This window comes from Clupea harengus, chromosome 10 (assembly GCF_900700415.2).
Source record: "Clupea harengus chromosome 10, Ch_v2.0.2, whole genome shotgun sequence".
Classification (NCBI taxonomy): domain Eukaryota; kingdom Metazoa; phylum Chordata; class Actinopteri; order Clupeiformes; family Clupeidae; genus Clupea; species Clupea harengus.
In genome coordinates, this window is record NC_045161.1 from 17,896,937 (window position 1) to 17,921,936 (window position 25,000).

The following is a 25,000-nucleotide window of genomic DNA, read 5'->3' on the forward strand; positions in this document are numbered from 1 at the left end:
ACAGAAGTCTAACCCTGACTCAGTACACAGAGTCCTAACACAGAAGTCTAACCCTAACCCTAAGTCCAGAGGAACAGGAACAATTGTAATCCAGGAAGGCATGGCAAATATCAGCACATAAGCCAGAAAATGTGCATTCTGTGTCCATATTTGTCAATGTCTCTCTCTGTTTCTGTTTCCCACTTTGGCTCCTCCTCCAAAGACCAGCGCTGATGACAGAGGCCTGAGTAAGTCACATGACTCTCCTCTCCTCCAATCATCTCCAACCCTATCAAACCTCACCTATCACCTTCTGGTTCAGTCACATCTTTCCCTCACACACACACATCACTCTCAGACACACACACACATCACTCTCTCATACAGACATTTTTTTCTCTCACACATTTTTTTCTCTCACACACACGTCACTCTCTCACACACACATCACTCTTTCCTGCACACATCACTCTTTCACACACACACCACTCTCTCATATACACATATCACTCTCTCACACACACATATCATTGACTCCTACACACATCACTCTCTCACACACACATCACTCTTTCACACACACATCACTCTCTCATACACACATATCACTCTCTCATACACACACATCACTCTCTCACTCTTAAGTACACTAATACTAATACACACTAATGAGTGTCTGTGTATGGGAGTGAGTATGTGTGTTAACGTGTTAATGTGGGAGTGAGTGTGTGTGTTAATGTGTGAGTGAGTGTGTTTTAATGTGTGTGTGTGGGAGTGAGTGTTAGTATGTGTGTGTGTGTGTTAATGTATTTGTGTATATGTTAATGTATGTGAGTGTGTTTGTGTGAGTGAGTGTGTGTGTATGACTGTTAATGGGCGTGTGTGTGTTAAGGTGTGAGTGTGTTTGTGTGAGTGAGTGTGTGTGTGTTATGTGTGTGTGAGTGTGTGTGTGTGTGTGTGTGTGTGTGTGTGTGTACGTGAGTTTGTGCTCATGTGTCTTCTGTTGTGTTTTCAGAGCATGTCACCTTTAACTCCAGTGATAGTGACAGTAGTTACCATGGTACCCGTAAGTCCCCACCCCCACTCCCCCATTCAGCTCTTGTCTGCTCTGTCTCTCTCCCCTAATTTTAAGCCCTTACTGCACACACACACACACACACACACACACACACACACACACACACACACACACACACACACACACACACATGAGTGACTGAGCGTCCTTTTTCCATAGATTCAGCATCCCTAGGGTTATACCTTATGACACTGCCGTGGCGCATGGTGGGCTGAGCAGAGATGATGTGCTGGTGGTGGTGTCAGTGTGTGTGTGTGTGTTAATGTTAACACACACACACTCACACTCACACTCACACTCACACTCACACACATACACATACACTCCCACACACCTAAATACACACACTTATACACACTGTTATGTGTTGTGTGTGTGAGAGAGAGAGAAAGAGAGAGACAGACAGACAGAGAGAGACAGAGATAGAGAGTGAGAGACTAAGGTCCTGTATATATATTGTGTGTGTGTGTGTGTGTGTGTACATGAGAGAGAAAGACTAAAGGGTGAAATATGCTTCTACGACAGCGTTACTGCATGGTCACGCAGTTGCATCGAGTGACTCGTTTTCATTTATGGTTCTCCGACGGTTGTGGGTATAGTAAAATACATCTGAGGGGATTTGTGAGTCGTCTGAGCCAGCTATCTAATGTTAGCATGTTACTACCCACAAGGTAAACAGCGTAGAAAACTTGTTTGTTTAACTTTTTTTTGCTTAGATTTTTTAAAAGTTACCGAGAAATAGACACTGTGCGATGCAAAAACCCCGTTATTGTAACTGAAAAATACATCTGAGGGGATTTGTGAGGTGTCTGAGCCAGCTTTCTAATGTTAGCATGCTACTACCCACAAGGTAAACAGCGATTTAAAAGTTGTTTGTTTGACTTTTTTTTGCTCAGATTTTTTAAAGGTTACCGAGAAATAGACACTTTGCAATGTAAAAAAACAGTTTTTGTAACTGAAAAATACATCTGAGGGGATTTGTGAGGTGTCTGAGCCAGCTTTCTAATGTTAGCATGCTACTGCCCAGAAGGTAAACAGCGATGGGTTTATACCAATCTCAGCCTTGCGGCTTGAGTAGCTTTGTCGGATAGTTAAAAAAATTGGGAGACGCACGCAAGAGGGGGTACGTAACTACGCAAGGGGCTCTTGCATGTCTTGCGTGCTTGCGTGCCTGTGTAAAAGCCGACCATAAATTGCGCTTAAGGTCCTGTCTATTGTGTGTGTGTGTGTGTCTGTGTTTGTGTACATGAGAGAGTGAGATACTGAGGCCTTGACTACTGCAACGCCCTCCTAACGGGCCTGCCGGCTTGCGTGGTGAAACCACTACAGATGATCCAGAACGCGGCGGCGCGTCTGGTGTTCAACCAACCGAAAAGGGCACACGTCACCCCGCTACTCATCGAGCTCCACTGGCTGCCAGTAGCTGCTCGCATTAAGTTCAAGTCACTTATGCTTGCCTACAGAGTGCTTACTGGTTCTGCTCCCACCTACCTAAATGCTCTTGTAAGGGCAAATGTTTACACCCAGGACGCTGCGCTCGTCTAGTGAGCGTCGTTTGGCACTGCCGTCCGTGCAAGCACGGCAATCCAGACTATTTTCATTTGTAGTTCCACGTTGGTGGAACGAACTGCCTAGTACTACCAGAGCAGGGGCGTCCCTCTCTACCTTCAAGAAGCTTTTGAAGACCCAACTCTTCAGAGAGCACCTCCCCTCCTAACTGGCACCTGACTAGCGCTTAACTTGCACTTCAGCAGTTACATTCCTGCACTTCTTTTTCCTCTTTTCTAGGTTGTTGTTTTTCTAATTCTCATGTAAAGTAGTATTTATTGTTACACCATGCTTTTTTTATTGCTCTTAGCTTGACTGTTCTCTCCCTTGTACGTCGCTTTGGACAAAAGCGTCTGCTAAATGACTAAATGTAAATGTAATGTAATTGTGTGTGTGTGTGTGTGTGTGTGTGTGTGTGTGTGTGTGTGTGTGTGTGTGTGTGTGTGTCTGTGTCTGTGTTTGTGTACATGAGAGAGTGAGAAAATTAGGTCCTGTCTATTGTGTGTGTGTGTGTGTGTGTGTGTGTGTGTGTACATGAGACAGAGAGAGAGAGACTACGGTCCTGTATATTCTGTGTGTGTGTGTGTGTGTACCAGAGAGAAAGAGAGTGAGAGACTAAGGTCCTTTTTTTCTTTGCACTTTCACTTTGTTTCCACCTGCTTTGGAGTGTCAGAATGTGTGTAGTGTTCAACACACACACACATAGGGGTGATTTATTTGTAGAGTGACAAATGGTTCGTTTTTGTGTGTTTGTATCTTTGCAGGTGGTCCGGAAGAGTGTTTATCTTATGAAATAGTGTGTCAGCAGGAAGGTAGGTCATCATCACACAAACAAACACACACCCGACACACACATACGCACATATCAAATTCAAACAAAGACTCATATTTGATATTACATTCCTCACAATATTACACTCAAATTCCCTCAGTTAACTCAAACTTTCCCATGAACATTTCTGTCTGTCTGAAGAAATCTGTCTGTCTGCAGAATCTTGTCTGTCTGCAGAATCTTGTCTGTCTGCAGAGTTCTGTGTTGTTCAGAATCTTGTCTGTCTGCAGAATCTTGTCTGTCTGCAGAGTTCTGTGTTGTTCAGAGTCCTGTCTGTCTGCAGAGATCTGTCTGTCTGCCCACAGGCCCCCAGGGTGTTCTGACTGTCCATGAAGTAATCTTTAACAGCTGTTAACACTTCAACATGTTAAGAGACTTGTAAATAAGAGACTAATGATGGGTTGGGGGTGGGGATGGGTAGTTGTTATTGATGGATAATCTCTTAGTTCATAAACATTTCCCTAGTGACTATTAGGATAATTGCCCTAGTAACTATTAGGATCAAAGGGTTTGGTGTGTGTGTGTGTGTGTGTGTATTTCCTAGTGACTACTAGGATCATGTCCCTAGGAACTATTAGGATCATAGGGTTAGGTGTGTGTGTGTGTGTGTGTGTGTGTATGTGTTCTCTAGTGACTATTAGGATCGTTCTCTCTGCAGTGAGCTACATACGGCCTCTCATCATCCTGGGACCAATGAAAGACCGGATCAATGATGACCTCATCACAGAGTTCCCCGACAAGTTTGGGTCCTGTGTCCCTCGTGAGTCATCTGCATACAAACACACTCATTATTTAACAAACACACACACGTACACACATGTACACACGCACACAGATACACACATGCACACACACAAGCACATATACATACACCTTCCTTTTGACTGTCTGCTCTCGGACACATATATGTGACCACCTGATTTTTGTGTGCTTGTGTGTGTGTGATAATCTCCTGATCTTTGTCCGTATATACGTGTGTGTGTGTGTTTGTATGTGTTTGTGTTTGTGAGTGTGTGTTTGTGTGTGTGTATGTGTTTGTGTTTGTGAGTGTGTGTTTGTGTGTGTATGTGTGTTTGTCTGTGTGTGAGTGTGTGTGTGTGTGTGTGTGTGTGTGTGTGTGTGTGTGTGTGTGTGTGTGTGTGTTTTGAGTGTGTGTGTGCATGTTTGTTTGTTTGTTTGTGTTTGTGTGTGTTGCAGACACTACTCGGCCGAGGCGGGACTATGAGGTGGACGGTCAGGACTACCACTTTGTGACGTCACGAGAGCAGATGGAGAGGGACATTCAGGAGCAGAAGTTTATTGAGGCCGGACAGTACAACACACACCTATACGGGACCAGTGTTCAGAGCGTCAGACAGGTGGCAGGGAAGGTAACACACACTCTCACACGCACACACTCACACTCACACTCACACACTGTTACACATTACTACTTCCTCACACACCGCACACACACTCAAACTCATACACAGCGTATTACAAGGACTGCATTGCCATCTATTCAGGACCTTTACAGCCAGCGCTCCAGGAGGAAGGCCAAGCAGATCATTTCTGACCCTAGTCATCCCTGCCACAGTCTTTTCTCCCTCCTGCCTTCTGGAAGGCGATACAAGAGTATAAGGTCCCGTACCAGCAGATACAGGGATAGTTTTTACCCACATGCCATCAGGATGCTGAACTGTCCTTGAAATATCTTTTTGCACTACAATTTTTTTCTCTTTTTCCTACCCTTTTTCTCCATTCTCCAGTATTTATTTATTTATTTATGCTGGATACTCCATTCTCCATTTATTTATTCTCTAAGTTGAACTGACATTGAGCACAAATAATTTCATTACTGATAAATGCTGTTTATGAGTAAATGATAATAAACTTGAACTTGAACATTACCATTCCACCACACACATACACACTCATACACATTACCCTTCCATCACACACACACACACATTCATACTCATATACATAACTATTCCCTCACACACACTCATACACTCTTACACATAACTACTTCCTCCTCACACACACACACACACACAAACACATTTATATACATTACCATTCCCTCACACACATACTCAGGCACACAGTCACATCTCATGTATATACACACATACCTGTCCCCTAATGTGTGTGTGTGTGTGTATGTGATCTCTCCTCAGGGTAAACACTGTATTCTGGATGTGTCTGGTAATGCCATCCTCAGACTGCAGCAAGCACAACTCTACCCAATCGCCATCTTCATCAAGCCCAAATCTGTGGAAAATCTTCTGTACGTCTGGATTCACACACACACAAACACACACACATACACAAACACACACACACACACAGACACACACTGGTACACACACACACACACACACACACACTGGTGCACACACACATACACAGTTCACAAGTTTGCCCATCTGCATGTCTAGGTTATACCCTAGCAGAGATGGGTTATACCCTAGCAGAGATGGGTTATAGCAGAGATGGGTTATACTCTAGCAGAGATGGGTTATAGCAGAGATGGGTTATACCCTAGCAGAGATGGATTATACCCTAGCAGAGTAGGGTTAGGGTTAGAGAGTGGATATTATGTTTGGAAATATTCCCTTATTATCCTGATGTTGTACATTTTATTGGCAGATTCAAATAAATAATTGGAATGTGTGATCCTTGAGTATGTTCATTCCAGTGTAAACATTTGTGTGTGTGTGTGTGTGTGTGTGTGTGTGTGTGTGTGTGTGTGTGTGTGTGTGTGTGTGTGTGTGTGTGTGTGTGTGTGTGTGTGTGTGTGTGGTGCCTGTGTATGCTGACTCATTTGTGTTCTCCTGCAGGGAGCTAAATAAACAGCAGACAGAGGATCAAGGACGTAAAACACTGGAGAGAGCCATGAGGCTGGAACAGGAGTTTACAGAACACTTCACGGGTTAGAATGCACACACACACACACACACACACACACACACACACACACTGCAGTAGAGCATCTCTCTCTGTCTGTCTGTCTGCAGTAGAGCATTTCTGTCTGTCTGTCTGCAGTATAACATCCCTGTCTGTCTGTCTGCTTGTAATAGAACATCTCAGTCTGTCCGTCTGTAGTAGAACATCTGTGTTTCTGTCTGTCTGCAGAGCATGTCTGTCTTTAATTGGGTGGGTGGTGATGGTGACTGAATGTACTCTGTCCTGTCTCCTAGCGATGGTGCAGGGTGCCTCTCTGGAGGAGGTCTACAGTCGAGTGAAGCAGATTATCCAGGAGCAGTCTGGACAGTACATCTGGGTCCTAGCCCAGAACAAGCTGTGACACCTCCTAGAGACACGTCAGACTTCACATCATAGACTTCACATCACTGGCTGCACATCAACAAACAGACAGGTCACACTGTACATGTCACATACTACATGCCACATACTGCACCACACATATAACACGTCACATCCTACATATCACATACTACGTCAGACTACACGTCACATCCTACATATCACATACTACATGCCACATACTACACATCACATATTACATGTCAGACTACATGTCACATACTGCACCACACATATTACATGTTAGACTACACGTCACGTACAGTATTACATGTCAGACTACATGTCTCATATTACATATTACGTGTCAGAAAACATGTCACATACTACATATCACATATTACATGTCAGACTACAGGTCACATATTACATGACAGACTACACGTCACATATTATGTGTCAGACTACATGTCATATACTACATGCCACATACTGCACCACACATATTACATGTCAGACTACACGTAACATACTACATATTACATGTCAGACTACACGTCACATATTACATGTCAGACTACATGTCACTTATCACATTACATGTCAGACTACACGTTACATACTACATATTACATGTCAGACTACACATCACATATTACATGTCAGACTACACGTAACATACTACATATTACATGTCAGACTACACGTTACATACTACATATTACATGTCAGACTACAGATCACATATTACATGTCAGACTGCATGTCACATACTGCATATAACATACTTTATATTACATACTACATAATACATACTACATACATCACATACTACATATCACAGACCGCACGTCACATACTATACATCACATATTCCATGTCAGACTACACGTCATATATTACATTTTAGACTACATGTCACATACTACACATCACATACTACATATCACAGACCACACGTCACATACTACATGTCAGACTACACGCCTTTGTTTCTGTTGTACTGAGCTGATCTGACTCCCAACTGTTCTAACTCTGTTCTTTCTCTATCTTTATTTCTTTCTTTCATTCTCTCTCACACCATCTCTCTTTCTCTTTTACTCTCTCTATCTATCCCCTCTATCTCTAATTCTCTGTTCTTCTTTCCCTCCACCCAATCTCTGTCTTTTGAGCTCCCTCCCCCATCTTTTATTCTCTCTCTCCATGTTTCCCTCTCTCTTTCACTGTCCAGTGTGCTGTTACCGTTATGTTATTGTATGATTCCTTAATGTTTAAGGGAGGTGGGGATGGTTGTTTACTGGTGGCATTATTAGATTTTGTTCGTTTTATTAATAATTATAATAATAATAATAATAAATTAATTAATATACATATTTTTTATTAATAATGGAAGTAATATCTTGTATGTTGGTGCACTAAAGAAGTTCTTAAGCGTAACTTTGCACGTTGAGCATGTTTGGACTAATTTCTCCATTGCTACATTGTTTTGTTATTTAAGAGACATTTATCAAGGACACACTCTTTCTTTTCATCACCCTTGACCTCCGTGTGGACTTGGACATGGGATACACATTCTCACACACACACACATGCACAGACTAACACAAAGAGTGTTGTGTCTCGCTGTTCTGCATTGCATTGCTCTCTCCTCTTTAAAGACTTTCAGTGTGTGTGTGTGTGTGTGTGTGTGTGTGAGTAACCCATTCATGATTGTGTAATCAAGTAAAGGTGCTTTAGCTAAGATCTGACACACGTCGCTGAATGATGCCACAGGTGTTTTTGTGCTCGTGGGAAAGGGAGCACCAATGCAAAAACTTAAATGATTAATTGTACACTGAGAAACTGAACAGATATTTAACCATCAGTAAACTGCCTATTTTGTTATAATAAAACACTAATTAAGCTTTACTTACATGACTTCTTTTATTTTCTTGTGAACATAAATGTACAGATTTGTAAATGTAAATATTATACTATAATACTGTAACATATTTAATATTATACATATGCTTTACTTTATCTCTATCTCAGAGTACTATAGAAATACTATAAAAACACTGTACTTTATCTGCTCCTTCCTCTGTTTTATTTCTCCTGCAGTCCACACAAGGACAGATAGCTACTAGTAATGATTAACATTTACAAGCGACATACTGCTGAGCTAAAGTAAGTTCAGTAGCTCCAGTGTAATGGAGGGGACATGCTGCTGAGCTAAAGTAAGTTCAGTAGCTCCAGTGTAATGGACATACTGCTGAGCTAAAGTAAGTTCAGTAGCTCCAGTGTAATGGACATACTGCTGAGCTAAAGTAAGTTCAGTAGCTCCAGTGTAATGGACATACTGCTGAGCTAAAGTAAGTTCAGTAGCTCCAGTGTAATGGACATACTGCTGAGCTAAAGTAAGTTCAGTAGCTCCAGTGTAATGGACATACTGCTGAGCTAAAGTAAGTTCAGTAGCTCTAGTGTAATGGACATGCTGCTGAGCTAAAGTAAGTTCAGTAGCTCCAGTGTAATGGACATACTGCTGAGCTAAAGTAAGTTCAGTAGCTCCAGTGTAATGGACATGCTGCTGAGCTAAAGTAAGTTCAGTAGCTCCAGTGTAATGGACATGCTGCTGAGCTAAAGTAAGTTCAGTAGCTCCAGTGTAATGGACATGCTGCTGAGCTAAAGTAAGTTCAGTAGCTCCAGTGTAATGGACATGCTGCTGAGCTAAAGTAAGTTCAGTAGCTCCAGTGTAATGGACATACTGCTGAGCTAAAGTAAGTTCAGTAAGTCCAGTGTAATGGAGGGGACAGGCTGCTGAGCTAAAGTAAGGAAGGGGATCTTCTTAAATTCTAAAGTGTGCCCTCTATGACTGAAGTGACGTCAAGGGCTGTTCTAATTGGTGACAATCGCCACAGGTTGTCCGGTAAGAACAGATGAATGCCAAATTCCAAATAAAAGGTTTATTGATGCACACACACACACACACATACTCATGACATATGATCATCACGTTCGGAAGACATGATACCCGTGATGACAGTGAACCGTGAAAGCTGTGATAGAAATACAGATATGAAAAAATATGCACAGTAACAGTAACACAAAGCAAGGATGATAATAACACCAAGGCTGGGAGTAACCATGTAACCATGGTGACACGAAGGTGAATGAATACAGGATTGACTGATTGATGACCATGAACAACAGATATGACTAGCCTGCATTCAGAATGAATATTCCACATAATTAGATTGCCAGGAATGTGGCTCTGTCCCTTTAAAGTGGCATTATGTAGGAATTGTACTTGGTTAGAGTTATGATTAGCAGTTTTACCTTAAAATAACAGCAAAAAAATTATTGGGGCGCTACAATGACGTTTAATATGGAGAATCGCCTCCATGTCATTGCCATACCAGGGTCCGTAGGCATATTACTGCGTTATGTAGGTTCGCCTGAAGCCGCCCGGTTACTACTGTCTGCCGAACTAGTAAGTAGCTTATTTGCCGTCTTGCTTTGTCTTGTGTTGCACTTGCTTGATGTTTGACTGTGTTAGGAAAGTTGTTGACTCACTAGTTTGTCATAGTGTCAAAGTAAGCACATTTCAAGAGGTTTCGCTAGGTTTAGCCGCTAGCATCTCATTAGCGATTAGCAATTCCTCCACTGTGCTGCTTTAAGACAGGATGAGTTACTGTGCTCCAGTGTAGCAGTTACCCTGAACATTCCGTTACCACAGTTGCCTAGGATACTCATCTCCCCAGAGATTACTGAAGGCCACTCTCTTCAGATAACGGAAGGAGAAACATAGCGAAGTATGATGAAGTATTAGTGGATACATGGAATCCTACAGGAGGATTCTGTAGCAGACAGATTTAAATAACTGCAACACTACATGTAATAAACAGATACTATGTAATATTAATGCTAAACAACTTTACTAATTTACACAAAATTATGACAACACTCACTCTCTCATCTACGCACAGCAAGAAAGAACGTGCAAATGATGCAAACTGTCCACCAAACTACTACTGCTGTTGATTCTCTGTCTCCAGCTTCTGACCAGAGGTGTGTCCGGCTTATGTAGTGGTAATGGGACGATGTGATTGACAGGTCAAGGGGGTATTCTGATAGGCTATTGATTATCAGTGCACAGCCTATGGAACACTGACATACTACATGTCACTTACTATATGTCAGACCTCAGGTCACATACTACACATCAGACCTCAGGTCACATGATCCTCAAGGGGTCAAGGGGTTTATCAGTTATTCTCCATGTCTTATCACCGATTAGTGCTTTCACTGGTGACTTGAATCTCACAATGCTTACTACACACCTGTGGTTTATTACACCATCATTTCCTGAACAGGAACGTGATACACATGCACCTGCTGAACCTAGCCAAGGTTAGAGTTAGCTGACTTAGCTCTGCATTTTATGACACCATCATTTCCAGCAAGGTTCAGCCTTACCTTTGACATGGAATGACCTCGCGAGGTTGAGCAGCTTCATGTCTACTACTTTCCTCAGTCACCAGTAACAGAAGAAAAAACACACTTTGTGGCCAGAAGGAAAGTCAGTGCATAAGTGATAAGAGGAGAATAACTCAAGTGAAAGCACTAGCCAGTGATAAGAGGAGAATAACTGGAACAAATCCCTTGAGTGGTGTGTTACTTTAAGAATGCCTGAAAACAATTCCTTTCCACCCATGTAAAGCGCTTCAGCAGCATGGAAAGTTGTACAGGGACATCAGTTTTTTCAGGCATTTAAGGACACGTGCTCAATACAATACATGATCATTCAGTCTAACCTTTTGAAAATGTTCATATTTATGTCGGCGTGCCTTAGGCCACTGCCTTTGGTACGGGAAAACTGCCTTTGGTAAGGGAGTAGGTATGAAGCAGCCGTAGGTACGCCCTGCTTTTCCAGACGGTCGCGCGCTCTTGTGGTCCGTGAGGTGGAGCTCGTGGTGAAAGCCCCTCTGTGCCCCTGCTGGCTTCGTGCCATACCTTAGACGTGTCACTTCAGGTGTGGCCTCAGCGGACGAACATTCACAGTCTCTGCAATAGTGTCACATGCCTATCTCATAACGTCGCCGCCGTGCAGTAAGACAGGTAATGAAGCAGGACTTCTGGACTTTTGGACCCACTAACAGCGCATATAAGCCCTCCAGCGCAGCCACAGGCATCTCGCACCCGACCAGCACCATGGCTGCCTTGGTTGTAATTCTTGGAATTTCTCTCCTAACTGTACAAACGGGTGAGTACGTGATCTAGTGCCTCACATGTAACTGATATCCTAAATTAAGACTTTTAATTTAGTTTTCAGTATATCTTACAATAAATCGCAGCTTCGCTGATATTCCCTGGTATCACATAGGCTATTCGAATACAATATCATATACCAGTTGGATACTTTATTGCGTGCATTTAATTAACAACGACTCGCAAAATGTATTTAATAAAACTGTTAAAAAAACTTTAACGTCACCGTTATGTGTCAGATGGGCACTGCTCGACTGCGTTTGGAATATGACCGGCTCTCACTAAAAGTCTTAACTGTCCTAGCTGGTCAGAACATTCGCTGGTGCACGGTGTCTGTGCAGGAAATGGCCAAGTGCAAGGCCATGTCAGAAGCGTTCTCGGACGCATCCATTCGTCCCAATCTTCACTGTGTGAGTGACACGTCTGTGGCTGGTTGTGCCGAGCGACTCAGGGTAAGAGACAAGAGCAGGAAAGCACTATCACAGGATCAACACGTTTTATTGCGATCACACTATCAAACTATGATACGTGAAATATGTCTATACAGTTGTAACTATGTTATGCTAAACTCATTTTATCAGTAAAAGTAACGAATTGCTCTAGCGTTTGCCTGACCGATCTTGAAGGTTTAATCCAGAGGGGAAGTTAATGTTACTGCTCTTTCCAGAAAAAGGAAGCTGATGCCTTCTCCGCCAGCGCCTCAAACCTTTATGACATGGGCAGACAGGACACACTGAAGATAGCTGCCGGGGAGTCTGGCCCAGACCGTAAGCATTACTATCTCACCTCTGAAGTAACATGCTGCCTTGTGCAAGTCTTGCCCTCTGAACCCAAATACAAAAGTTGTGTGTGTGTGTGCGAGAGAGAGATTGACAGGTAAAAACAGAGTTTATCAAGTAATACTTCAATAATTCACTAAAAGTGAAGCTGTCTTCATTAAGAGACACTTTGACTGAGTTTATCAGGTAATACTTTAAAAGTAAAGTTGTCTTCATTAAGAGACTCTTTGACTGAGTTTATCAGGTGATACTTAAAAGTGAAGCTGTCTTCATTAAGAGACAATTTGACTGAGTTTATCAGGTAATACTTTAAAAGTGAAGCTGTCTTCATTAAGAGACACTTTTAAGTTTATCAGGTAATGCTTTAAAAGCGAAGCTGTCAGGTAATACTTAGGGTTAAGGTTAGATCGGGTGATGTTGTGGTGTTTATGATTAGCATGTGTTCTACAGCATTACATGCATTATGACCTACATCACATCACATATCATAGCCGCAGAGATTCATCATGGCTCAGATTTAGGGGTAAGGACCGTCTCCAGTGTCGTCATGGTCTAGGGTTAGGGTGAGGACCGTCTCCAGTGTCATCATGGTCTAGGGTTAGGGTGAAGACCGTCTCCAGTGTCGTCATGGTCTAGGGTTAGGGTGAGGACCATCTCCAGTTTGAGTTCAGCCAAAGGCCTGTCCCAGCTCCAGGTTGTCATGGTGACTCTGTCACACAGATGAGGGGTTGACCTACTATGCGGTCGCCGTGGTGAAGAAGAGCTCGACGGTGACGGTGAATAGTCTGCGGGGCAGGAGGTCTTGCCACACAGGGAAGGGTCGCACCGCCGGCTGGAACATGCCGATCGGCCACCTGATAGACAGCGGGAGGATGTCAGTCATGGGATGTGACATCTCCAAAGGTACAGGCACTCACCACACACACACACACTCACCATACACATACACGCACACACTCACTATACACACACACACCTATGAACCACACACACACACACTCACCATACACACACACACGCACGCACCACACACACACACTCACCATACACACACGCACGCACCACACACACACACGCACGCACCACACAAACACACGCACCATACACTCAAACGCGCACACACACACACACACACACACACAAACACACACCATACACACACACACGCACACATTCTGTCTTTGATGTGTGTGTGTGTATGTGTGTGTGTGTGTGTGTGTTGCCAGGAGTGTCTGAGTTCTTTAATGCTAGCTGTGTTCCTGGGGCCGTGGAGGCGGGGGACCCGGCGTCTCTGTGTAGTCTGTGTGTGGGAGACGGAGCAGGGGGCCACCGCTGTGAGGCTAGCGCCCAGGAGAGATACTACGCCTACAGCGGAGCATTCAGGTCTTCCTCCATGTTCTTATGTTCCCTCATGTTCTTATGTTCCTCCATGTCCTTATGTTCCCTCATGTTCCTCCATGTCCTTATGTTCCCTCATGTTCCTCCCTGTTCTTACGTTCCCTCATGTTCCTCCATGTCCTTATGTTCCCTCATGTTCCTCCATGTCCTTATGTTCCCTCATGTTCCTCTGTGTTCTTATGTTCCCTCATGTTCCTCCCTGTTCTTATGTTCCCTCATGTTCCTCCGTGTTCTTATGTTATTGTGTTCCCTTAAAACGTCTTCCTAGGCCATTTGTTTGTGTATGTGAGTGTGGGGTGTTGTGATGTTTGTGTATGTGTGTGTGTGTGTGTGTGTGATTAGGTTGGTTGGTGCGTGTTCATTATGGTGTGTATACTGGAGAGAGAGCTGTCATGATGACCTTTAACACCTACATACACACCCCTATTACCAGCATTTGATAATGTAAGGTACATTTGTGTGTGTGTGTGTGTGTGTGTGTAGGTGTCTAGTAGAGGGTGCAGGGGAAGTGGCCTTTGTGAAACACACCACAGTGCCAGAGAACACAGATGGTGAGAAACCCTCTCTCTCTCACACACACACACTCACATTCACTGTCTCTCTCTCACACACACACACTCTCTCTCTCAGACACACACACACACACACACACACACACACACACACTCTTAGACACACACACATTCACTCCCTCTTAGACACACACACACACACACACACACACACACACACACACACACATTCACTCTCTTTCTTAGACACACACACACACACATTCTCTCTCTCTCTCTCTCTCTCTCTCAGACGCACACACATTCACACACACACACACACACACACACACACACACCCACACACACACACACACACACATTCACTCTCTCACACACATTCATACATTCACACATATTCACTCTCTCAGACACAAACACACATTCACTCTCTCTCTCAGACACACACACACATTCACTCTCTCTCTATTTCAGACACACACACACACACACACACACACACACACACACACACACACACACACACACACACACACACACACACACACACACACACACACACACACACACACACATTCACTCTCTCTCTCAGACACACACACACATTCACTCTCTCTCTCTTTCAGACACACACACGCTCTCCCTCTCGCTTTAACTCTCAGACACACACACACTCATTTACTCTCTCTCTCAGACAGACATAACCACATACACTCTCTCTTAGACAGACATTCACACTCTCTCTCTCACACACACACGCACACGCACACGGACACGGACACGATCATTTATTAATCGAAAGGTTGCTAGTTCTATTCCCCACTCTTCCTTACCAAGTGTGTAAGAGTCCTTGAGCAAGACACTGAACCCCTAAACTGCTCCTGATGTATAAATGCAATTTCCTTGTTCGTCGCTTTGGATAAAAGTGTCTGCTAAAATGACTAAATGTAAATGTAAAACATACACACATTCTCTCCCTATTTTCTCTCTCTCAGACACACACATTCTCTCAGACACACATTCACAAATTAAGAGATTTCTATGCCATCAAAAGATCAATACACACTGAACTACCAATAACCTACTACCCGGTTTAAAATATCCAGATCAATCATTGAACCCTTTGCATTATATGGCAGTGAGGTGTGGGGTACACAAACTCAGCAAACTGGATACAGAGTTCTGCAAAAAATATCCTCCAGAGAAACGCTCCCAACTCTGCATGTAGAGCTGAATCAGGCCAATATCCTCTCCTGTTAAAAAGTCAGGACTGCACACTACATTTCTGGAATCATATTAAAACTACAAAGGCCTATGCTACTCACAGCCCACAAAATAGTCCCCTCTGCTTACTTATCCTGAGGCTGGGCGAACCGTCAACCACTCAGGTCATTGCACCACGACCACCTCAGCATTCATTGATAGGTGAAAATTCACCCTAGTTACCTCAGGACTCCGGAGCTGCATATAAGCATATTTATTAGACAAACAACAATTGCAATTGGGCTCACTCACAAAACAAGTATGAAAGTGAAGCCCTGATAAACACATCGCACAAGGTTTATATAGACAGAAGTTGAGCGTTCAGCGAGATAACCACGTGGTGGATTTCTGATATCCGAGGCAAGGATGGAAGTTTTGCAAGGTCGGAAGAAGCACAGTTCGAACCTTCTTATCACTTCTGGTCTAAACATGCTCTTGTATATGTGCAGACTAAGTGGCACCTAATATTCTAAGTTACACACACGCAAAAGCCATGTTCCTGCGTACATAAGTACATGATTCATATAAGGTAATTAATAATACAAGGCACTTGATTATTATATTCTTAAGTCATTAACAGTGTTTGGAAATTATCTCCATCAGTCCCTCCTTTTATCCGTTTCAATGGATAATTCAGAATCACAATCAAAATCACAATTAAAATCACAAATCATCTTTCTTAATTCGTCAATTATCAATTTCAATGGATAACCTCAAAATCATCACTCTGAGCTTCATCACATGGATTTTCGGAACAGAGATCATTACTGAACATCACTCCATAAGTTAATCATTTAAAATGTCATCATATTTCTCATCACACATTTGTATACTTTGCATTTGTAGGCCAACATAGTGGATGTCGACTGTGTGTGTGTCATTAGCTCGCCTAGGCTTCAGATAACATTCGAACAAGGCCTCTTTGCTCTGTCCTTGAAGGCCCTGTTCCCCATCAGGCATTCTGTTGGACAACTTTTTGCATATTTTGTAGGGTCAGATCTAAGTCTTTCCCATCTCGGGTGTTATCAGGGACATATGTGCAACATTGGTCAGTACCAAGCATGACACAAATGCCTCCATTCATGGCAGTGAGAATTTCAAGCACGGTTGTGTTTTGCCGCGTTAACCTGGAGTTGGCGTGTAGTTCTTCTCTGATCTTTTGTAGTCCGTCTGTGGTCAGGTTCTGGAACTTCATCTCAGCGTAGTAAGGGAAGTTAATCCAATCTGTGTGTGCTCCGATGACGCACCAGGGGCAGAGGGTAGATGCCAGGCCATTGGCTGCTGGATTCAAGGCTTTGTAGTGGTCTGGAATGCCTCAGGGAATGCCCAGGCCATTGGACCAGATCCCGCTGTCATCCCCTGCTTCTCTCCTCCCTCGTACGGAATGCATTGGAACGTTCCTCAGGTACTGGTGAGTCTTGGACCTGGGGGAAATCTGAAAAGGTTGTACCAACATTGTTCTAGGACAAGTCCCAGACCAACCCACAGGTAGTGTAGCTCTTAATTCACCATCCCCACTTATCAGCTATGGCTATATCCTGTACTTCAAGAAGTCTGCCATTCAAACACATCCCCGCTATTCTACATTCAGTGGAAGTATTTAACTGTATTTCTCTCCCATTATCTATCACATGTGTAATGGTTTTACATTGTGTCCAGTGTCCTAGGTGTGCATCATTCTTTTCCCCAGGTTTTAAATAGCATTCAAACAGAGCATCTTTGCTAATAATGTGTGGAGGTGGTGTAACATTGTCTGGCATGTAGGGCCAGTTAAAATGTGAACAGTCATGCTGTATAGCTGTATCATTAAACGCCCTATTTCCCATCATCAGCAAACATTCTGCAGAACACATTGGCTGTTGTATGTAGTTACATTGGGCAGGAAGATATGAACATTCTTTTCTAAGACACGAGGTGTCCGCTAGATGGCACATCTTACACGTGCACTTGATAGCTAAGAGTAAGTTGACATGTTTCTTCCAGGCAGTGATGGGCAAGCTATTTGATATGTGTAGTGAGCTAAGCTACAAGCTACTCTACAATAAATTCAGCTTCACTACACAGAAGCTACCACTCATAAAAATGTAGCAAGCTAAGTTACAAAAACCTGTCAAAAGTAGCTTGATACATTAGTAGCTACTTTCAGTTAAACCAGTGGTTCTCAAAGTGGGGGGCGCGAACACTCTCCAGGGGGGGCGCGATGTCACAGACGGAGAAAAAAAAAAACCACCGCTGACCTGTCACTGGTTAGTGAAAGCTCCCTCAGTGGCGAAATGCAAGGGGCTGGACTGACCCAAACTAATCAAATACGATTTTGCTCCTGATCCACCAATCAAAACGGAGTCTTATCATTTGAACGCGAGTTGCACCCAAGCTTCCGAGTATAAAAAAAAAACGCAGACATGGTAAGCGCTCACCCTGAGACAACACTCTGCAGAGTTTGTTCAATTTCTCTTGTTTCCTCTATCATTCAGATATTCATTGCTTTATAAACAGTCTTTTTAAAGACTCACTCCTTCCTTAGTAATACCTAACTGCACTTGCAGTAGGTCTATTCGTAGCCTATTGTAAGGAGTAATTTTCTCCAGTCTTTTGAAAAAGCTCGTAGCCCCGAGAGCTAGCCTAGCTAGCCTAGCTAGCTACCTTCTTCCAACTGCAGCTAGCCCTTTTCTCCTTAACATCTACCTTTACATTTTTTTGATCAACCACCGTGTTGCAACAAATAAAACACCAGCACTTGAATACTATTTTGTGCTGTCCCTGTCTACATTGTGTACAGTTCGTTTTGTTAGGAATCATTGCCTAGCACAGCCTTATCCATTATTCGTGTGCAAGTTGTTCACAACCACACATACAAGAACACGACGTTGAAATTAGAACTTTATTAACTTCACACACACTGTATCAGCAAGACGTGTAGAATAATGACAGGAGCTAAACTCAGCTCAATACCTATGTCAATATCTCGCTGAATATCAGAAATCAGTTTGGGTCCTACAAAGAGGACTACCGTTCATTCGCCTGAGTTCGGGATCCATTTCTCTGCTCAGCAGACGAGCTGCCAGTAGACATGAAAGAGCAGCTGAAGAGTGACAGTAGACTTAAGCATCTCCCCTCTTTCGTCATTCTGGGTAGCAATGATCAGCTTTGCGACATAGCCTTAAAAATGCTCCTCCTTTTTGCGTCGACATATTTGTGCGAGGCACGCTTTTCAAGACTGACTGCGCTCAAAACTAAATACCGCAACTGCACACAGATCGAGGATGACCTGAGGATATGTTGTTTGTCAAACATTGCCCCAAGATTTGAGGACCTTTGCAGTGCAAAGCAGGCTCATGTCTCACATTGACAGACCTGTAGGTTTTTTTGTTGTAAAGATCACAAGAGGCCCATAATAATAACAGTATCCTAATGATAGCAATAATAACACTTATTATTATTATGATAATACGATATAATAATAATACAATAATAATAATTGGTCGATAATCATTAATTATAATAATAATAATAACATAATGATGGTGATAATAATGAATAGCCTACTAATAGGCCTACTATTACTGATAATAATAATAACAATAATAATAATAATAGTTATAATAATTGTCTGTATGGGCCTAACAATAACAATAGCCTAACCTTGACATGTCAGGCCTATCAATAACAGTATGCTATCTACGGTATCTATCTATCTATATATGGTGGTGTAGTTGAGGGCGGTGGCGGCGGGCCGCGGGCGCCAGCGGCCCTGGGGATGGGGGGGCCCCAACTACCCCTAACCAGCTTTGGGGGGGCCCAGCTTGCAAAAGTTTGAGAACCCCTGAGTTAAACAAACTGCATGCCAAGTCAATGCAATTTTAGTGATCAACACAACTGTCAGTCAGATAAAGGCTAAAATATGTTTAGATTTATGTATTGAACAATAGCCCAATACACAAAAAACAAGTTTACATATTAACATCACATGAGTTTACAAATTAAACTGTCTCCGACCTCTGTTTAGGAAAACAATCGTGACTACCACCATACAGCCTTGTGTGTGTGTGTGTGTGTGTGTGTGTGTGTGTCCGTGTTGCCAACTCCTCTGTGAGGAAACTAGCTCTCCCAAAAATCGCCAGAAGTCGTTAGATGACGCATGACGCACAATATGCAATTCTGAGAGAGGTAACATTTGTGCGCGAATACAAAGTTCAGATTTTTTGCCCGCAAATACAAAGTTTTAATATTTTGCTGTTATCTAGTCAGACTGGCCGCGCAGCCGCTGTGTGAGTGGAGATGAGACGATGACAGCCCTCGCTGTACTCAGCTCTCTTGAGATCGGTTGTAACGTGAACTGCAGAAAGGGATATGTGAGATGCTTTTTCAGTGCTTTGTCAACACAATAATCCACCAAATGACAAAAAACATCAGAAATGTCCAGGAGAAATTAGCTTTCGAGGACGCTACTGCGCTACTTGATCAATAAAATAGCTTAGCTACTGAAAAGTTACTTGGTTTTGTAAATAGCGACGTTGCAGTCAAGCTACTGGCAAATGTAGTTAAGCTAGTAGCGTCGCTACAAGTAGCGACGCTACTGCCCATCACTGAACTTCCAGGCTTCAGTTTCTCTAAATTCTTTGTCGCAGTGATCTATGTCATAAAGTACAGGGGTTGCCAGGAGTGGTTTGGTCGGTACCCTGGGCCCTGCACAGACTAAACAGTCACCTTGTGGTACGTGCGTTCTGACGGTCTGATTTACCCATTTCCATCACGGATGATCTTTAGCCAGGCCCCATCGTGGATATTCGTCCAGGGCCTGTGTTTGCTGTATTCATAAGTATGTTACTAGAACAACAATGTAAAATCCTACAGTCGTTGCTAAGAGTCCCCCACATCCTTTGGCCCACTTTTTGGTAACCTCCCATGACTTTGCAGAGGAAGAGACCCCTTACTCCACAATTTCCACTAGGTTCTAATCCCCCAGGACAGTACTGTATCTTCTGCCAGCGGTTGAGACGAATAGAATCTAAACATCTAAACCCCTTTGTAGGCTGGTCTTCTGTCACAGTGGGCACACCCTGGAAACAGCAAAGAAAGATGATCTTTATTCCTCTGCCTCAGTCGTGCGCAGGCTTACCCGTTTGCATTGAGCCAGAAGTATCCACGTGGCTCTATCAGCTATTTTGACTGCGGTAGGTGTTGACAGTAGCACTTGTTATGGTCTGTCCCACTTGGGCGAATGGCAGTGTTTTCTTTTGAGGCTGTTGATTAGGACACAATCTCCTGGTCCAACCTTGAATTCAGCCTCACAGTGTTCCTGTGTAGGGGAGAGAAGTCTGAGAGCATTTAGTTTGGACATCATCTTTGCCATATATTCTGCGAATGTATATTCAATCTCTTTGTCTGTTTCAATAAATAGTTTGAGTGTTTAGGCAGCGTAGATTCTTCCATACATCATTTAAAACAGTGATAACAACATGCATGCTTAATATCACTAATTTCACTCTAAGATTCTCAAATTGCTTTGAATAGTTGGGTTTATTCTTTTCTACCAGTCCTGCTGACTGGGGGTTGTATGAACAGTGATTGTCTATGGCTAGACAATATTTATTTCTTTCGTTGGGATTTAACCCAATAAAATCAATAATGAATGATTAAACATCTTTCTCATGAAATATAAATAAGAAGTACAAATATATGCTTACTATCCCCACTTATTGAGGCATGTTTTCACCATGGCTCAATTATTGCAGCATATCTTTTAATATTGTGAGATCTAATTCTTCAATTGTGTATGTGTCAGATGGTTGTTGTAGTACAACCTGGTTTGTGGCCTTGTCTGCTTTTTTGTTTCCCAATGAAACCGGGTCTTTTGCATTTGTATGTGTGTGTGTGTGCGCAATCAGGGAAATCAGTTCCGCTGCTTGTGCAGAATAGTTTGGAAGTAGTGGCTATGCGTTCAAGGTTGATTTGCTTGAACCATCAACAAACAATAGTTAAATCAGCTTTTGGAAAAGGCATATCTTGTAGGTCAGCTCTGGCTGCCATAGTTTTTATCTGTCCTCTGCCGTAAGTAAAAGTGTAACTGGGTTAAATGTCACGCAGCGCTCAATATTGATATGAGGCTGAGTGAGCAAAAAAAATAAAAATAAGTAAAAATAAGCATGTGGAACTTTCAGTGTAAGTGTCTGTTTAGTACAATAGGAGCAGAGGCCTGCACCGCCAAGGCTGCAGCCACTACTGCTTGTAAACATTCAGACATTGCTTGGGCTACTGGATCTAGCCATGTTGACTAGTATGCCACTGGTATCAACTTTAAGTCCCCACTTATGCATTAACACAGATGTTATATAACCTTTTTTACAGTCTACAGTTTGTACGAATGGCTTTGTCATGTCATGGATGTGCTAGGACAGCAGAACTGACCAACAGTTGTTTTATCTGTTCAAATGCCTGCTTTCCATCTTCAGGCCTTTTAATAATATCTCCTGCTGACCTGGGCTGAGAATAAAGTAAACTCTGCAACATTTGTGTTTCTAACTCGTGGTTAGGAATCCATTATCTCAGAAGTTAGTCATTCTCAGAAAATACATAATTTATTTCTTTGTCTGTGGCTGAGGTGCTTTTTAGGATAGCTTTACTTTAGTGGACCACAGCTGCTAATGTTGTGGCCTTGTTTCTGCTAAAAATCCTAACAACGCCAGGGTATGTTGTTTACAGGTCTTCTTATCTGGAGGAACAGCACTAGATGTTCAACAACAATTGAAGGTCCCTCGAACTGTAGCTAAGTTTGAGCTCATGGCTTGTGAGAATACAGTCTTTTGAGCCAGCACTCAGCCCCCACCCATCCTGTCTTAGTCCAATGTATCAGTCTAGGTTAATGTAGTTAGTGTGACAGGCTTACATTTCTCTTAAAATCTTTTTTGGGCTTAACAGTGTATATTCTATACATAATAATATTTTGGGACATCATTGTTTAATTTATTCTAAAACCCATGTATTGTTGGAACAATTCTAATGCCCAACCCACATCACATCTCTCCCTAATAAGTTTGTAGGGCATGTTTTTTTTAAACATTATCTGTATTTTGAAATATCTCTCCTGTTTCAAACTCTGCTTTTAGATGTCTCTTTCTTCTTACAACCTTACTGTTCTGGGCATCTAATTCTCTGATTACTGCTCAGCAGGCACCAAAGTCACATAAAACAAAACAAAACAAAAAATCATTGGCTTTCTTGCCACCATTAACGTTAGCTTTGCTCTGTTTGGTGCAACCAATAATGTAAAAACATTTTCAAATCAGTGTTACAATTTTCTTCTTGTTGTAGACATTTTAAACCACCTCTTATTGCTATTATCATGTGCGTCTTCTGCTTTTGACGCACTTTTTCCCATTTGTAAGTTATTTTATATATTTCTCTTAATACCTCTAATAATAACTGCTCTTGAAACCTTTTACATTACCTTTATCTTATTCTTCACACTAGGGTTAGTTATGTTTCTATTTTCAGACTCTCATAGTTTGTTCTTGAGATCGCAATGCTGAGTCAACCCGAGCCCGACCAGAGGTCCTCCGTCTCTCTCGTTTTGTGAGGAGGTTGAGGCCAGGGGATTTCCCTGGGGTGATCAGTCCCCTACTGGTTCCGGGTCAAGGCATCTCAGTAATGCGAAATCAGTCCTTTAATTACATAAATTATGACTATAATTATCTGTGTTTTACCCATTGTAAAAAGTTTGTCTCAATCCCACAGAAAAATAACACAGGAGTATCTCTGACTCTTGCAAATTTTTTCAGGAATATATCTAAAACAGTTAGTATCAACCCCACAGGTAACACAAGGTAAGGGGGAATGGATAGACCTTTAAGAGACTTCTCCGGAGTCGTCTAGAAATAGGTCTAGAGAGTTTGTACAGGCTTCCAGTGGCCAAGGGGATATATCTCTCATTTACCCCGAAGAGTTTGTACAGGCTTCCAGTGGCCAAGGGGATATATCTCTCATTTACCCCGAAGAGTTTGCGGAGGACCCCCTACCACGCAGGTTTATCTCTCATTCACACCCCGAGAGTTTGCGGAGGACCCCCTACCACGCAGGTTTATCTCTCATTTACACCCCTTTTTACAAAGCTAGCAAATTCGTTCAACACACGAGGCAAGCAGGAATATCTCTAACAAGTTTGTAACCTTAAAGAATTCCTTCTCTACCCCGCGGAGAACAGGCAACACAGCCCCACTCGAAGACACGTGTACACAAAACCGAAACAAACAATAAACCAACAATATACTACCGTGCACTTACAACAAACAAACAATATACTCACAAACAGCTCGGAGTCCACACCCTACAGTCCAATTATTTTCCTTCACTCTCGGCTCTCCCCGCTGGCAGGCCCTGGCCTCCTTCCAATTCAAGTTGGAGGTCTTTAGAAAAACAGAGTCTCATACTCCTCCGTATGGTTCAGGTCCTGATGATTAGCCCAGCGTGGAGAGCCGTTGAGGTTGTTGGAATCCCGGTCACGAGCCCCCAAATATGATAGGTGAAAATTCACCCTAGTTACCTCAGGACTCCGGAGCTGCATATAAGCATATTTATTAGACAAACAACAATTGCAATTGGGCTCACTCACAAAACAAGTATGAAAGTGAAGCCCTGATAAACACATCGCACAAGGTTTATATAGACAGAAGTTGAGCGTTCAGCGAGATAACCACGTGGTGGATTTCTGATATCCGAGGCAAGGATGGAAGTTTTGCAAGGTCGGAAGAAGCACAGTTCGAACCTTCTTATCACTTCTGGTCTAAACATGCTCTTGTACATGTGCAGACTAAGTGGCACCTAATATTCTAAGTTACACACACGCAGAAACACAGAAAAGCCATGTTCCTGCGTACATAAGTACATGATTCATATAAGGTAATTAATAATACAAGGCACTTGATTATTATATTCTTAAGTCATTAACAGTGTTTGGAAATTATCTCCATCACTCATGCACTCAGAAAATTAGACCCAACCAAATTATACTGACAGAAAAGGAAACTAAAAAGAGATCACTGGACAAAACTAACAAAAGCCCAGAACAAAATGGAAACATATGTAACTCTAAACAGACAGTACACTGTGGCAACTT

At 42.7% G+C, this 25,000-nt stretch overlaps 2 protein-coding genes across 4 annotated transcripts in view; both read left to right on the forward strand.

Moving 5' to 3' along the window:
- dlg1a (discs large MAGUK scaffold protein 1a) overlaps positions 1–8,597 on the forward strand; it is a 44,135-nt gene extending 35,538 nt beyond the window's left edge. For 2 of the 3 annotated variants that reach the window (XM_031574214.2, XM_031574213.2), the window contains 8 exons: positions 203–227; positions 995–1,045; positions 3,370–3,417; positions 4,096–4,197; positions 4,635–4,807; positions 5,600–5,709; positions 6,263–6,354; positions 6,623–8,597. In XM_031574214.2, coding sequence (XP_031430074.1) covers positions 203–227; positions 995–1,045; positions 3,370–3,417; positions 4,096–4,197; positions 4,635–4,807; positions 5,600–5,709; positions 6,263–6,354; positions 6,623–6,729 — 708 coding nt within the window. In that variant the 3' untranslated portion in view covers positions 6,730–8,597. The remainder of the gene's footprint in view (positions 1–202; positions 228–994; positions 1,046–3,369; positions 3,418–4,095; positions 4,198–4,634; positions 4,808–5,599; positions 5,710–6,262; positions 6,355–6,622) is intronic. The other variant, XM_042708888.1, reaches the window with a different exon arrangement.
- A 3,034-nt stretch (positions 8,598–11,631) lies between these two features.
- Positions 11,632–25,000, forward strand: part of meltf (melanotransferrin) — a 26,994-nt gene continuing 13,625 nt past the window's right edge. The window contains exons 1-6 of the mRNA XM_031574210.2: positions 11,632–11,931; positions 12,240–12,388; positions 12,604–12,703; positions 13,436–13,618; positions 13,942–14,098; positions 14,597–14,664. Coding sequence (XP_031430070.1) covers positions 11,790–11,931; positions 12,240–12,388; positions 12,604–12,703; positions 13,436–13,618; positions 13,942–14,098; positions 14,597–14,664 — 799 coding nt within the window. The 5' untranslated portion in view covers positions 11,632–11,789. The remainder of the gene's footprint in view (positions 11,932–12,239; positions 12,389–12,603; positions 12,704–13,435; positions 13,619–13,941; positions 14,099–14,596; positions 14,665–25,000) is intronic.